The 13,105-nt window shown below is 40.5% G+C and overlaps 1 protein-coding gene across 4 annotated transcripts in view; it reads right to left on the reverse strand.

The window, feature by feature from the left end:
* The window catches only part of L3mbtl4 (L3MBTL histone methyl-lysine binding protein 4), a 451,548-nt gene that overhangs the window by 245,930 nt on the left and 192,513 nt on the right, over window positions 1–13,105 (reverse strand). For all 4 annotated transcript variants that reach the window (XM_045144044.1, XM_045144045.1, XM_045144046.1 and 1 more), the window contains 2 exons: window positions 8,284–8,369; window positions 6,144–6,254 (listed from right to left, as the gene is read on the reverse strand). In XM_045144044.1, the coding sequence (XP_044999979.1) occupies window positions 6,144–6,254; window positions 8,284–8,369 (197 nt within the window). The remainder of the gene's footprint in view (window positions 1–6,143; window positions 6,255–8,283; window positions 8,370–13,105) is intronic.

Raw genomic sequence — 13,105 nt, forward strand, 5'->3', positions numbered from 1 at the left:
GTTCCCCCAGGGCAAATATTTATCAAATATTACTTTGAATTTAAGCCTTCCCTTTACATTTTCTTGTAGAAGAACTCTCTTCACCCCAATACAGTCTAAACGTCCTTAAAACACCCATCTGTCTATTGTAATTTAATGTGCATTTCCTGATAAGATGACAGTAATGGGCTTTCAGAAGTAACAGAGTGCAGTATACAGCCTAACAAAAGAATAATTACTAATACTAACAGCTGGCTATAAATTGAACAAGAAACATTGAGTTCATCATAAATATTTATTAGAGAGTAGCCATGGTAATTAGTAAGTTCAGCCATCAACACAAGGGGAAAATGGCACCTTAATTCCCAGCCATGCTAAGGAAACCCTCACAACAGACCTCCCAGTGAGCCATCTATGGACAGATGGACAGTCTCAGTATGAAAACCAGATGGCCTGGCCTAGTAGACAAGACTGAAGAGATGTAATCTTGAAACATGCCACCCACTGTCCTTGTCCTTGTAGCGCTGACAATGTAGGGCACCCATTTAAAAACAGCTTTTCATTGCTGGGGGTAAAGTCTAAAATATACCAAACCTTGACTTAGAGTTGGGAACATCTAACTCCTTCAAACTTTGATCAAGTTATATAAGCTCTCCACAAGTCAAACTGCAGAGCAGAGATGGATAGTATAGTTATCCCAGTGTGCAGAGCCAAGTGTGTGTTCACCAATGGAGCGGGTTCTCGCCACTGCAAGCATGCTGCTCTCCATTGGAGCAGCAGGTGCTCTTCATCCGGCTTCTCCGGGCCAGCATGCTATGAGGAGGCATGTACGCGAGCAGTAATTCAATTGAACTAAAGAACACAGTGTATCCCAGAATAGCTGGAAACAAAACAAGCCAGACAAAAACGTGGAGAAACTGCTACCCTCAATCCATAGCTCAAGGGCATGTAACGTGGCTCAGCCACTTCAGAATATCTTTTGGAATTTTCTCACAGTATTGAAAATGGCTATCCTAGAACCCAGTACTGGTCATCTTAAGTATGTATTCAAGAGAATGGAAGTATAGGCTCACATGAAAATAACCTTTCACAAACGTTCATAACATCCTTCCTGAAGACAGCCAGACAGTGAAAACAATGTAAAAGACTAGGAAGTAACGGATCAATCAACAAATGTGAAATATTCACACAACATACTTGTAAATGTGAATAAAATGGGAAGGATAGTGAAACCAGCTCCAATCATGATGATCCATGAGAACATTATGACAGCTGAAAGAAGACACTGTGGAAAGTAAAATATGTGTAGGATTCTGGTTATAAGAAATGCTTAGAGCAGGCAAGTCCAGTTACAGAGGTGACTGGAGAGAGGGCAAAATGACCAGTGACCATAAATGCATTCATTTATTTTTTTTCCAGGTGATAAAAGTGTTCTAAATTTTGTGGTGATAATTGTACAAATTTGTCAATATACCAAAACCATGCCATTGTACAGAGTGTGAGCCATATTCCAGAAACTATTATGAACACAGAAATTCAGCACATAAGGGCAGTTACGCGGGTGAAGAGAAGTAGAAAAGAATGATGTCAGTCTTATGTGGATCCACTGTCCTCTGTGGGAGAATAACACTAGTGTACTGGGCTCCCACAGGACTGGCGACGTGCGCTGGGCAGTGTGTGTGGGTAGAGATGGTAAAGAGGAGAGGGCTCAATGATGGCTCTACTTCCCATCTGATGTGTCTGTCTGCTCTCCTACTGGAAAATAAGGCATCTATAACAAAACCTAGAAGGTAAGAATGAAAAGGATAGCAATATTAGAAACCGTAGAGTTGAAAACCTGTTTGAAAAGCTAGGGTTTAAGATCCTGTTCTATACACTAGTTTGTGACCTTGGACCAATAGCTTAACCTCTCTGGGTGGCAATTTCATCATCGATAAAATAGGTACATGACAGTGCCTCCTCTCACAGCTGTGGTAAGGACACATGAATGCATATTAAGCCCTTAGAACAGTGCTAGGCAAAACCAAGGTACAATCTTCATCATTACCATCTGTATCACTTATCTTATTTTTGTTGGGACAAAACACCTGACTAGAAGTAGATTTAGGAAAGAGAAGGTTTGTTTGGGCTTGTAGCTTCTAGAAGAAGTTTCATCAGGGAAAGGAAAGCATGGCTGGTCTAAGCAGGGAGCCTAGGTCACACCTTCACATCAGTAGGAAGGAAGTACTCTGATTACTGGGCTTGGAGCTAGGCTATATTACTCCAAAGCCCACCCTCTAGTGACATATATCCTCCAGGAAGGCTCCACCTCCCAAAGGCCCTGCAACTTTCCAGAACTGTCACCAACTGGGAACCAAGGAATAAAAGCACCTGAGTCTATGGGGGACATTTCATTCAATCAACCCACACTCTCATTACTGTGACATTTGAAAGACTGGCCATACCTGGCATCATATAGATTCATGTTGGAGTCCTCAGGGAACTCCCAAGTCAAACACGCTGCCATTTTCACTTTGGCGCACAGGTTTGTTCACAGGCCTCTCCACTCACACAAGTTCATCCACAAGGCCCCTTCAGGAGCATAGAAAATAAGTGCATTCAGGAGCAGTGCAGAATATTTACACTGTGGTATGACGACAGCAGTTACTGCTACAGGAACTATGGTCAGGCAATTCCAGGCATCCTAATATAACACCACACTGACAATTCATCACAAGCCTGGAAGGAAGTTGTTAACCCCATCACTGTCAACAAATAAAAGGTGAAATCAGTAGAGTAACAACTAGTGAAGTAAGAGTCAGAGCTGGAAGTCGGCCCTGCATCAACCCCATGGCACTTCTCAGAACACTGGGTTGAATTAGATTCCCAAAGGAAGGGTGAGGAACGAGGGAAGAGTGCTCTCTGACCAACACAGTCTGCTTATGCATACTGAAGTAAGAACCAGACCCCCAAAGGACATTCAATGACGCCTATCCCTCTCCTTGCTCCCTCATTTGCAAAGATCTCAAGCATATACTATATGCCAGGGAAATTTTAAAAAAAAAAAAGTCTTTGAAAGGTGCTGCCTTTATAAGAGGAAATGATAGAAGGATAATGGTCAACACATTAAAGAGTGACTGAACAAAATAGTGTGCTTTCTCGCTTGGCAAAATGCTCCAGCCTGCTTACACTGAAGTGAAGAGAAAAACCTGACGCATTGTAGCATTGTAAAGCCCTTTTCTCCCTGAGAGGTGTTCATGAATGGCATTTTAAGCTAGTAATTTTGACTCTTGCCTGTTTACAAAATGATCATCCCACCGACAGCTCTAGTCCATGGGGCAAGACAAGAATTGATCCATGTGTAGAACTGGCTGGAGGAGGGTATGCAGTGGAGGGTCTGTGGACAGATGTGAGAAAATCAAGCTGAAAGAAAGAGGTCATGGCTCTGTGTGAACCCTCAAGACACTGAAGTCCACTTCAAAAGTGGTACATTCTGATAGACTAACTGTATACAGGACACATTTCACAGGGCATAAGCTAACACTTTCATTAAAAAAAAAAACAAACTTAATTTAATGCTAAAATTCTAAAGGGATTTCCATGATGCCCAGGACCATAAAGGTAACAAGGATGGCTTAATCCTTTCAGAACTATCAAACATTCAACCATTTTGTCTTTAGTAAGGACAAAGCAATTTCCATGAAAGAAACACATGGAGAAGAGACAAGATGTGTTTCTTTGGAAGGATTGGCTAAATGCACAACAGATTTACATGATGAATGCTGAGATGGTAAATAAGAAATACAATAAATTCACTTGAGGATCTTAAGTTTTTCAAGTATATTAAGGTAATAGGGTAATTTGATATTTTCTCATAAGCTAGCAAAAAATGGTTGATGGCAAGCAGGGATATAGATCTCTGGAATAAAGATGATGTGATCCATCAGTAAAGATCTAGATCTGGTTTTCTTGGCTAAGTAAATTGAAGTGCAATGAAGTAAAGATGCAAGTTAGTTAATTATATTTTATAAATATGAAAACTGTTGCAAAGTAGTTATAATCTCCAAAGTCATTTCCATAGTGCCACAAATGATGAAATAAACAATGAAAACTCACAAATAAATAAATAAATAAAACCTTAAACATGCTTAATATTAAATTTACATTAGATCCCATTAACAACATGTTAAGGGAGAAAACAGCTCCATGGTACCTGAACAGTTACCATTTTTAAAAAAATATAAATTATTTGTTAATTTGAGAGAGAGAGGTGTGGGCAGAATGGGTGCACCAGGGCCTGCAGCCACTGCAAACAAACTCCAGATACATGTGCCGCCTTGTGCATCTGGCCTAAGTGGGTCCTAGAGAATTGAACTGGTGTCTTTTGGCTCTGCAGGCAAATGCCTTAACTGTTAAGCCATCTCTTCTGCCCATGAACAGTTACTATTTTATTTGTCAGAAGAACAAAGCACATTGTCAACATATGCTCTGGATAATCTATGACAAATCCAAACACTCACTTCTGATTTTAATTTTTAAAAATATTTTTATTTATTTATGAGAGAGAGAGAGAAAGACAGAATGGGTGTGTCAGTGCCTCCAGCCAGTGCAAACAAACTCCAGTTCTATGTGCCACCCTGTGCATCTGGCTCAAGTGGGTCCTGGGGAATTGAACCTGGGAACCTTGTCATCTGAGAAAAGCACCTTAATGGCTAAGCCATCTCCCAACCCCTGCTTTTAACTTTTATTTGTGTGTGTGTGTGTGTGTGTGTGCGTGTGTGCGTGCGTGTGTGTGTGTGTGTGTGTGTGTGTTTTGACAGGTACATATGTGCACAACACTACTGTTTCTTTCTCCCACAAACAAATATCCATCCTATGTGGGTGGCTCTGGAATTGAACCCAGACCAGCTGGCTTTGCAAGTAAGTGTGTTTCACTGCTGAGCCATCCTCCTAGCCCCATCATCTCTAAATCTTAACAAAAATATTACTTACTATCCTCTATAAAGTGAATTCAATATTGATTTCAAATTTAGGGAGAAAGCAAATGAAAGAAATTCAATTTATTTTAAATGATATCAAACTCACATCAAAAATAAATCTTTAAATATAATGCTTATTAAAATTAGTTTACTTCAGTTTTATTATTTTGACAATACACTGTGCTTGTCTGGGAAATCATTTCTCAACTGTCATGCCAGAGAAGGCTTAATGAATTCCACAGATGCTCTCAGCTCTTTGTATAAAAAAGATAAAAAGATTTCATTCTATGGAAATTTCATTTTGAAGATGTGACTGTTTAAAATTGCCATCAACTGGGATAGTATACAAATCTGTTTATCAATTCCTTACTATACTCTAGTTCTTTTAGCTATAGTGACTAAAGTGTTCCTTAAGTTCTAATTTGACAAAGAAAAGCAGAAAACAGACTTTATTGTTATGACAATTATGGCAACAATTTAAGGAAACTATGATGGCAATGCCAACTAAAAATATAAGCTGAAAGTCTTTACAAAGAAAGAACTGACAGCTAGTCCAAACTGAAGTGTGAAAAATACCTCTCCACAACAGTTATCTCAAATGTCATAACCAACACATAGATTTCCCTCTTTGCATCAACATGGACTAGAAACCTCTCAACCCAAAAACGTGTGAGGAGAAAGGAAGCTGAGTGGGACCATCTTGTTCCCTGCTAAGTGAGCGTCACCTCCACACTCAGCCCATGTGGGCCACACACCCTCTAGCCCCAGGGATTCCATCCTTCACATCTCATACTGGCCAAGCTCAGTCTCCCAGGACAGACCTTGAACTTTGCTATGATGAAAACTTACAGTGATTGGGGCTGGAGAGATGGTTTAGCAGTTAAGCGCTTGCCTATGAAGCCTAACGACCCCAGTTCGAGGCTCGATTGCCCAGGACCCACAATAGCCAGATGCACAAGGGGGTGCATGCATCTGGAGTTTGTTTGCAGTGGCTGGAAGCCCTGGTACACCCATTCTCTCTATCTGCCTCTTTGTCTGTCACTCTCAAATAAATAAATAAAAATTAAAATTTAAAAATCTGTGCTTGCAATGAGAAACTGAGGAATATGAATATTGGAATATGAAACTGAGGAGATGGCAGGTAGGAGGAGACAGGAGAATTTAGGGGGATACCAGCATGATAATAAAATTATTTAAAACTCATACCTTTACTCTCTGGTCATCAACATCTACAATGGTAGCAACACGAATCAACCGGGGATTTCTTTTATCCACAACTTCAAGTTTCATATGTGGTAGAAAACCATGAGGTAGTCTCTGAAACAGTACAGGGGAGAAGTCAGGCAAAATCCAGCAATTCAGATGTTCTCCTGTTTTTCCTATCATCATTTCTTTGGTTTTAACATACAGATTCCTAATACAACTAAAGTTTAGTTTAAAGAGCACATGGGAATTCTATACACTTTTTCATATTTTTATTTTTTTGCAAGTGAGACTGAGAACGAGAGAGAAAAAAGAGAGTAAGGGCATGCTAGAGCCACATGTCACTGCAAACAAACTCAAGATGCATACACCTCTTTGTACATCTGGCTTTACGTGGGTGCTAGGGAACTGAATCTTCACTGGCAGGTTTATAAGCAAGTGACTTTAACTGCTGAGATATCTCCCCACGCCCTTTATGCACATTTTAAGTTCAGTTTCCCAAAAGATTATAAGGAGAAACAATTTGTGACCATTCAAAAAAGAGCTAATAACACACAGAAAATTAAGTTTTAATAAATAAATTAATGATCACATCAAGACTCAAAACGGTTCTAGATAGTTATTTTGTTTGTTTGTTTGTTTGTTTTTTCAAGGTAGGGTCTCACTCTAGCCCAGGCTGACATAGAATTGACTACATAGACTCACACTGGCCTCCAACTCATACTGATCCTCTGACCTCTGCCATCCAAGTGCTGGAATTAAAAGTGTGCATGATGAGAAACAGGGCCACACCATATACCATAATCTGCTTTGCGTTTTCAGAAAGCAGCGAAAACCAAGGACAACCGTAATCTTCCAATAAGACAAGAATAGATAACTGATTCCCCGGCAGGAGATGAGCTACCCTTCGCACAGCAGCCAGAGCCTAGGTGAGACCACAGCGGAGCTGGTGAGATGAGCAAGAGGGCTGCTTCCATGGAGAGCCTGACAACCTGGGGCAGGGTGATGCCCACAGACACCGAGGATGCTCAAAACGCACTAAGGCAGAAACCCAGGAGCTGCTGAGAACTCAACTAAAGATGACCTAAGGCACATCCACCTAACGCAAGTTTATGGATGAGGGGACAGAAAGAACATAAGAAGCACAGGGTGGAAAGCAATATCCAGAGACACAGCCCTCCCCACAATGACAGACAACTTATAACCTACAATTCCATGGTGGATACACCAGCAATCCCACCAAGGATGGCCCTCAGCAGCATGGGGACAGGGAGGAGGGAAATGATGACAATGGTACCAACATATGATGTGTCCATGCAAAGTTTCTACTTAGTTAAAATAAATAAAGAAATAATACCATGTGCTACCACGTCCCTTACCACAATTTCTACATTTTAGAATTATTTTGTTCTGAAAATCACCTAACCAATTAAGAAAAAGTAAACAATTCTCACTGCCCTATTTGAAAATATGATTTAGGAGGCAAATATCTATCTGTCTAGTCTCTCTCTCTCTCTAATAAATAAATATTTTAAAAAATGAAGAGTGAATAAGTTATCTTGAGGAGCCCATAGCACAAAACTAAAACCCAGAAGAAAACAGTTTCTAAAAACCAGTAGCTCAGAACACAAATATTCCTATTTGTCTTATTTCTCTCTGTACATTTCATATTTTACAAATGAATTTATACCTAGTTAAGCCCTGGAATAAGGACATTCATATAGATTTGAACTGTTAACAATCAGTGTTCTGATGCATGCTAAAAAGAAACATTTTCTTCACAGGAGAGAAAACTATATACAAAGACTCCATTCTTTTAGATCAGCCATTTTCTTATGGTATTAGAGTTCCTACTCAGCAGGCCCAGACACAAGGACCTTCCAGGCTTCCGCCAGCAGCTGATATAATTTTGGTAGTCCCCTACCAGACTATAGTGAAAAACATCATCATCTATGTTGATATTCAGGAACAACAGCAAACAAGTCACATATTTGGCATTTTACACTAAAAGCAAAGCGAATTGGCTAGAGAAAAGACTACCCAAATTTAGAACCAGAAACACAAGAATAATTTAAAGCTGGTAAGAAGGCCAGAGTCCATAAACACATCTGAAGATGGTCACGTGCCCCCACACAGAACTTACCATTTTAAAAACTTTAGCAGGAACTGCAAGGGCTTGAGTAGCTTCCAGATATTTTGTCCAGGAAAAATTTTCTGGATCATGATATCCTGAAAAAATACATATAGTATCAAGCAAATTTTTATAATAATGTTGCTCTTTCTAGAGGGCTTGTTCTTTATCATACCCTATAGTAAGCACTTTATGTATTATCTCACTTAAGTCTTATGCTCACCTCTGAGAGCACAAATGTATGCCAGTACTCATTCCCTGCTTCAGTGAATTCATTCAGTCATTCAGTAAGTTCAAATATTAAAGTCATGCATGTTGGCCAGGATAAAATGGCTACATAAGTGCTTGGCAGAACCAAGTGACAGCTAGGATGCTGATTCTCAAGATCCAAGCTTCTTAAAAGTTTGAAAGAGGGCTGGAGAGATGGCTCAGCAGTTAGGTTAAAGGTACTTGCTTGCAAAGTCTGATGGCCAACGTTCCATTTCCTGGCACCCACATAGAGCCAGATACACAAAGTGGTGCATGTGTCTGGAATTTGTTTGCAGTGGCAGGAGGCATTGGCACACCTATATTCATTCATTCACTCATTCATTCACTCTCTGTGTCTCTCTCTATATGTATCTCTTCCTCTGTCTCTCTCTTTCTTTCAAATAAATAAGAACTTTAAAAAAAAAGAAATTTAAGAGAACATATGATTTAAAAGAACATATGAACCTGATCTCATACACAGAATGGAAAAACAAAAAAGATAGACTAACCAATCCCTCCAACAATTCTAAGCCCAATAGGGTTCTATTCTTGTTATTGTACCTGTAGAATTACAATCACTCCAAATAGTTATTTATATTGAATTTTATTTTACTTTTCTTGGACTTCTGAATCAGAGACCTGCTACAACACCCACATTGGCCTGGAACTAGAGGTCCTCTTGTCTCTGCCACCCGAGCGCTGGTACCACGGGCATGGAGCACCACAAACCAGCCATTCGTTGAATCTTAAACACAGATGTCTGACACAGCAAAAAGTAGGCTATTCTGTTAATTTCCTTTTCACTGACTGTATTGTTTCTCTTGAGCTCTGTAGTCTTTAATTACAAACTGCACCCGACAGTTTGTGTTGTGTTGATCTCTTTTTCTCTTCCAAGATTATGCGATTACACTTATTCATCAGCTCTATGTTTTCATTTTCCTTTTCTAATTATTTTGTTGGATGTGTTCACTTTTTTTAAGTTTTATATTTATTTAACCAAAGTGAGTTGTAAGCAACTTATGTTCATTTGTTAAATCATGGAAGCATTTAAGATGATGAGCCTGCCATTGTCACACTAAATACAATGCTAGAGAACTGTAGACACATCTATGAATTATGTATTTTCTCATTTTTAATAATAAAACATAATCTACAATATTCCTGACTGAATCATTGATTATATACTGAAGACAGAATCCAGGTGGTTAATTATGTTTAAAATATTTTTTTTTTTAAATTCAGTTTGTTACACTACAGTTTCAGTATGTCACCAGGTATATTCATTTTTTATTATTTATTGATTGATTGATTTATATTGGTTTTCCAAGATAGGGTCTTGCTCTAGCTCAGGCTGACCTGGAATTCACTATGTAGTCTCAGGATAGCCTCAAAATCACAGCGATTCTCCTACCTCTGCCTCCCAAGTGCTGGGAGTAAAGGCGTGTGCCACCGTGGCTGGTGTTACCAGGTATATTTAATTCCTGTTTGGGTAATGTGAATATCTCTTTCTAGTGTAACATAAAATCAACAATTAACACAATGACCTAGCTATATTATGCAAAATCATGTCTTCGGTACTTAATCACAAAGTCTGAAGCAGTATGGGAAAGTATTTCCCTGTAACTACCCAAGATCCAATACATTTCTCTCATTTTTAAATATTTTACAACACATAAGTTAAGGAACATAGTCCATGGCATGACGACTGCACACAGAGCTAGTCCCCATGTAACTACAGCCTCTCTGGAGCCTATTAAGTCACACCCGCCTCCACCAAAACTCAGCCGGCCTTCCAACCCAGAGGCTGGAGATACAGCTTCTGTGCTTCACTCCATATAAATGTAGGAAGTTCCCATTTGCACTTATAAGTACTTGGAGAATACCTGTTGAACAAATGAGGTGAACTTCCTGGGAAGTTGGCATTTAATATTTTGGTGTTCAGGAATGGAACAGAAGCAAGCCATAAGGATACTTGTCCAACCTCATGTTTCTGGGCAGAATTCTAACCAAAAGGTGCCTGTCTGCTACCCATGGTGTTGGTACAAGTACCACTGGACCCAGATGGTGTTAGCACATCAACACTGCCTAGTGGTCCAAGCACGAAACCCTGATAATGCCGAGAGAAATCTATCTGACCATCAGTGCCCAATGAAGCAAACCTAACAACCAAATGTCTGTTCCATATAAGTACACCTGCCTGTTCTGATGAGGACAGGGGAACGTGGCATTTTATGGGAGTTATCCCAGGAAAGACAACTCAAAGTGGAGTCAAAGCTGGACCACTTTATCTCCTTGCCAGTAAGCAGCTGAAATCAAAACTCCAAAGGAGCTGCTGAAAAGTTTATTGAGTGCTGCTGGGTCCCAAGTCCAAGAGAAAACACCAACAAGAGCAATGGGAATTATGTGAATGATCGTGTTAAGCCCTGAGTGGCTGGTGCCTTCATCCTGAAAACCTGAATTAGCAAATCATCATTTATGCATCTCTCTCTGTTTCAGATGGTGCTTGCAAGAGGAGTGGCAGCTCATCCCACTACCAAGGCCTCCTAGGGGAAAGATGCCCTTGACAGAAAGCTACTACATCCACAGAAGACTATGCACAGGGGAGGGGGAACTCTTCACCAAGATAACCACATACGAGTGATCATGAATTGCCCCATATCAGCACTATCCTGTCTAGCGCAATATGCAAGAAATGAAAACATGACAACCTCAGATACCTCAATCTCTGGTAAGCTTACTTCAGATTTAACTTTAGAGCTATATCTATGGATTTCAAACAAGGTGAAGCCAGACACCACACTTACAAGACTTTGATGCCAAAAATCTTCATCACATAGGCTAACAAAAGTAAAACGCCTCTGGTGGGCTAAGTGGATGGCTCAGTTGGAGAAGCACCTGCTGTACAAGCATGAGAGCCTGAGAGCAGATCCCCAGCACACACAGAAAAGCTGGGCATGGTGATATACACCTGCAACCCCAGTTCTGGGGAGGTGGAGACAACACCATCCCTGGGACTTGCTGCTGAGCTAGTCTAGCCAAATTTGTGAGCTCTGTGTTCAGTGATAAGAGTTGTCTCAAAAGAAAAATAAGATGGAGAGCAATTGAAAAAGACACCTGCTACCTGTCGTCAGACTATTACCTTTTTTTTTTAATTTTATTTATTTATTTATTTATTTGAGAGCGACAGACACAGAGAGAAAGACAGATAGAGGGAGAGAGAGAATGGGCACGCCAGGGCTTCCAGCATCTGCAAACGAACTCCAGACACGTGCGCCCCCTTGTGCATCTGGCTAACATGGGTCCTGGGAAATCGAGCCTTGAACCAGGGTCCTTAGGCTTCACAGGCAAGCGCTTAACCGCTAAGCCATCTCTCAGCCCCAGACTATGACCTTTATGCACAGGCATACACAAACACACACACACACACAGTCAATCTGACCTTTATACACAGGCATACACACACACACACACACACACACACACACACACACACACACACAGAGTCAAATCTTTCATGCAAAATAACTCGAGTCAGATTTCTTTTAATTTTATTATTATTATTTATTTGAGAGCAACAGAGAGAGGATGAGGCAGATAGATAGATAGAGAGAGAGAGAGAGAGAATGGGCACGCCAGGGCCTCCAGCCACTGCAAATGATCTCCAGATGCATGTGCCCCCTTGTGCATCTGGCTTACGTGGGTCCTGGGGAATCGAGCCTAGAACCAGGGTCCTTTGGCTTCACAGGCAAGTGCTTAACCCATAAGCCATCTCTCCAGCCCTCGAGTCAGATTTTTTTAACGCTGATCATAGACTGTCAGATTTGTCACTTGACCATCAACCATATATGGAGATATCTGATTTATGCATATCCATGCCTCAGGTACTTGACAAAGTTCTTTTTCGATAGCTTATTTTGGTTGTTTTAGAGACACAGTCTCACTATGTAGCCCAGGTTGGCCGCTAACTTTCAACAATCACCCTATCTTTACCTGATGAGTGCTGGGATTATAGGTGAAGCCACCACCATGACTGGTTTCTGAGAGCAGTCTAAAAATGATATGCTTAAAACGTGGCTGATTATTATTGCTAAGCTTGGCAACTGCACATCTTTGCATTAACCTCTGACCTTTATATAAAAAGGCTTCTGTGGAGCTGGAGGGGTGGCTTAGCGGTTAAGGCATTTGTCTTCAAAGCCAAAGGACCAGGTTCAATTCCCCAGGACCCATATTAGCCAGATGCACAAGGGGGCACACATGTCTGGAGTTCATTTGCAATGGCTAGAGGCCCTGGCATGCCCGTTCTCAATATCTCTCTCTCTCTCTCTCTCTCTCTCTCTCTCTCTCTTCCTCTTTCCCTATTAAATAAACAAACAAATAAATAAATAAATAAATAAAAATATCTTCAAAAAAGATTTCTGTGATGGAGGCTGTAAGAAATACTAGTCTGTGAGAATAATCATAGATATGTAGAAGGCTATTCAGCGAAACGACAGCAGTGAGATCCCTGCTAGGGCTTTTAGCAAGTTTTAAAGTACCAGACATGAAATCCCTCCTGTGATGCAGGCCTTGAATCCAATCAGAGAGC

Source organism: Jaculus jaculus, chromosome 2 (assembly GCF_020740685.1).
Source record: "Jaculus jaculus isolate mJacJac1 chromosome 2, mJacJac1.mat.Y.cur, whole genome shotgun sequence".
Taxonomy (NCBI): Eukaryota; Metazoa; Chordata; class Mammalia; order Rodentia; family Dipodidae; genus Jaculus; species Jaculus jaculus.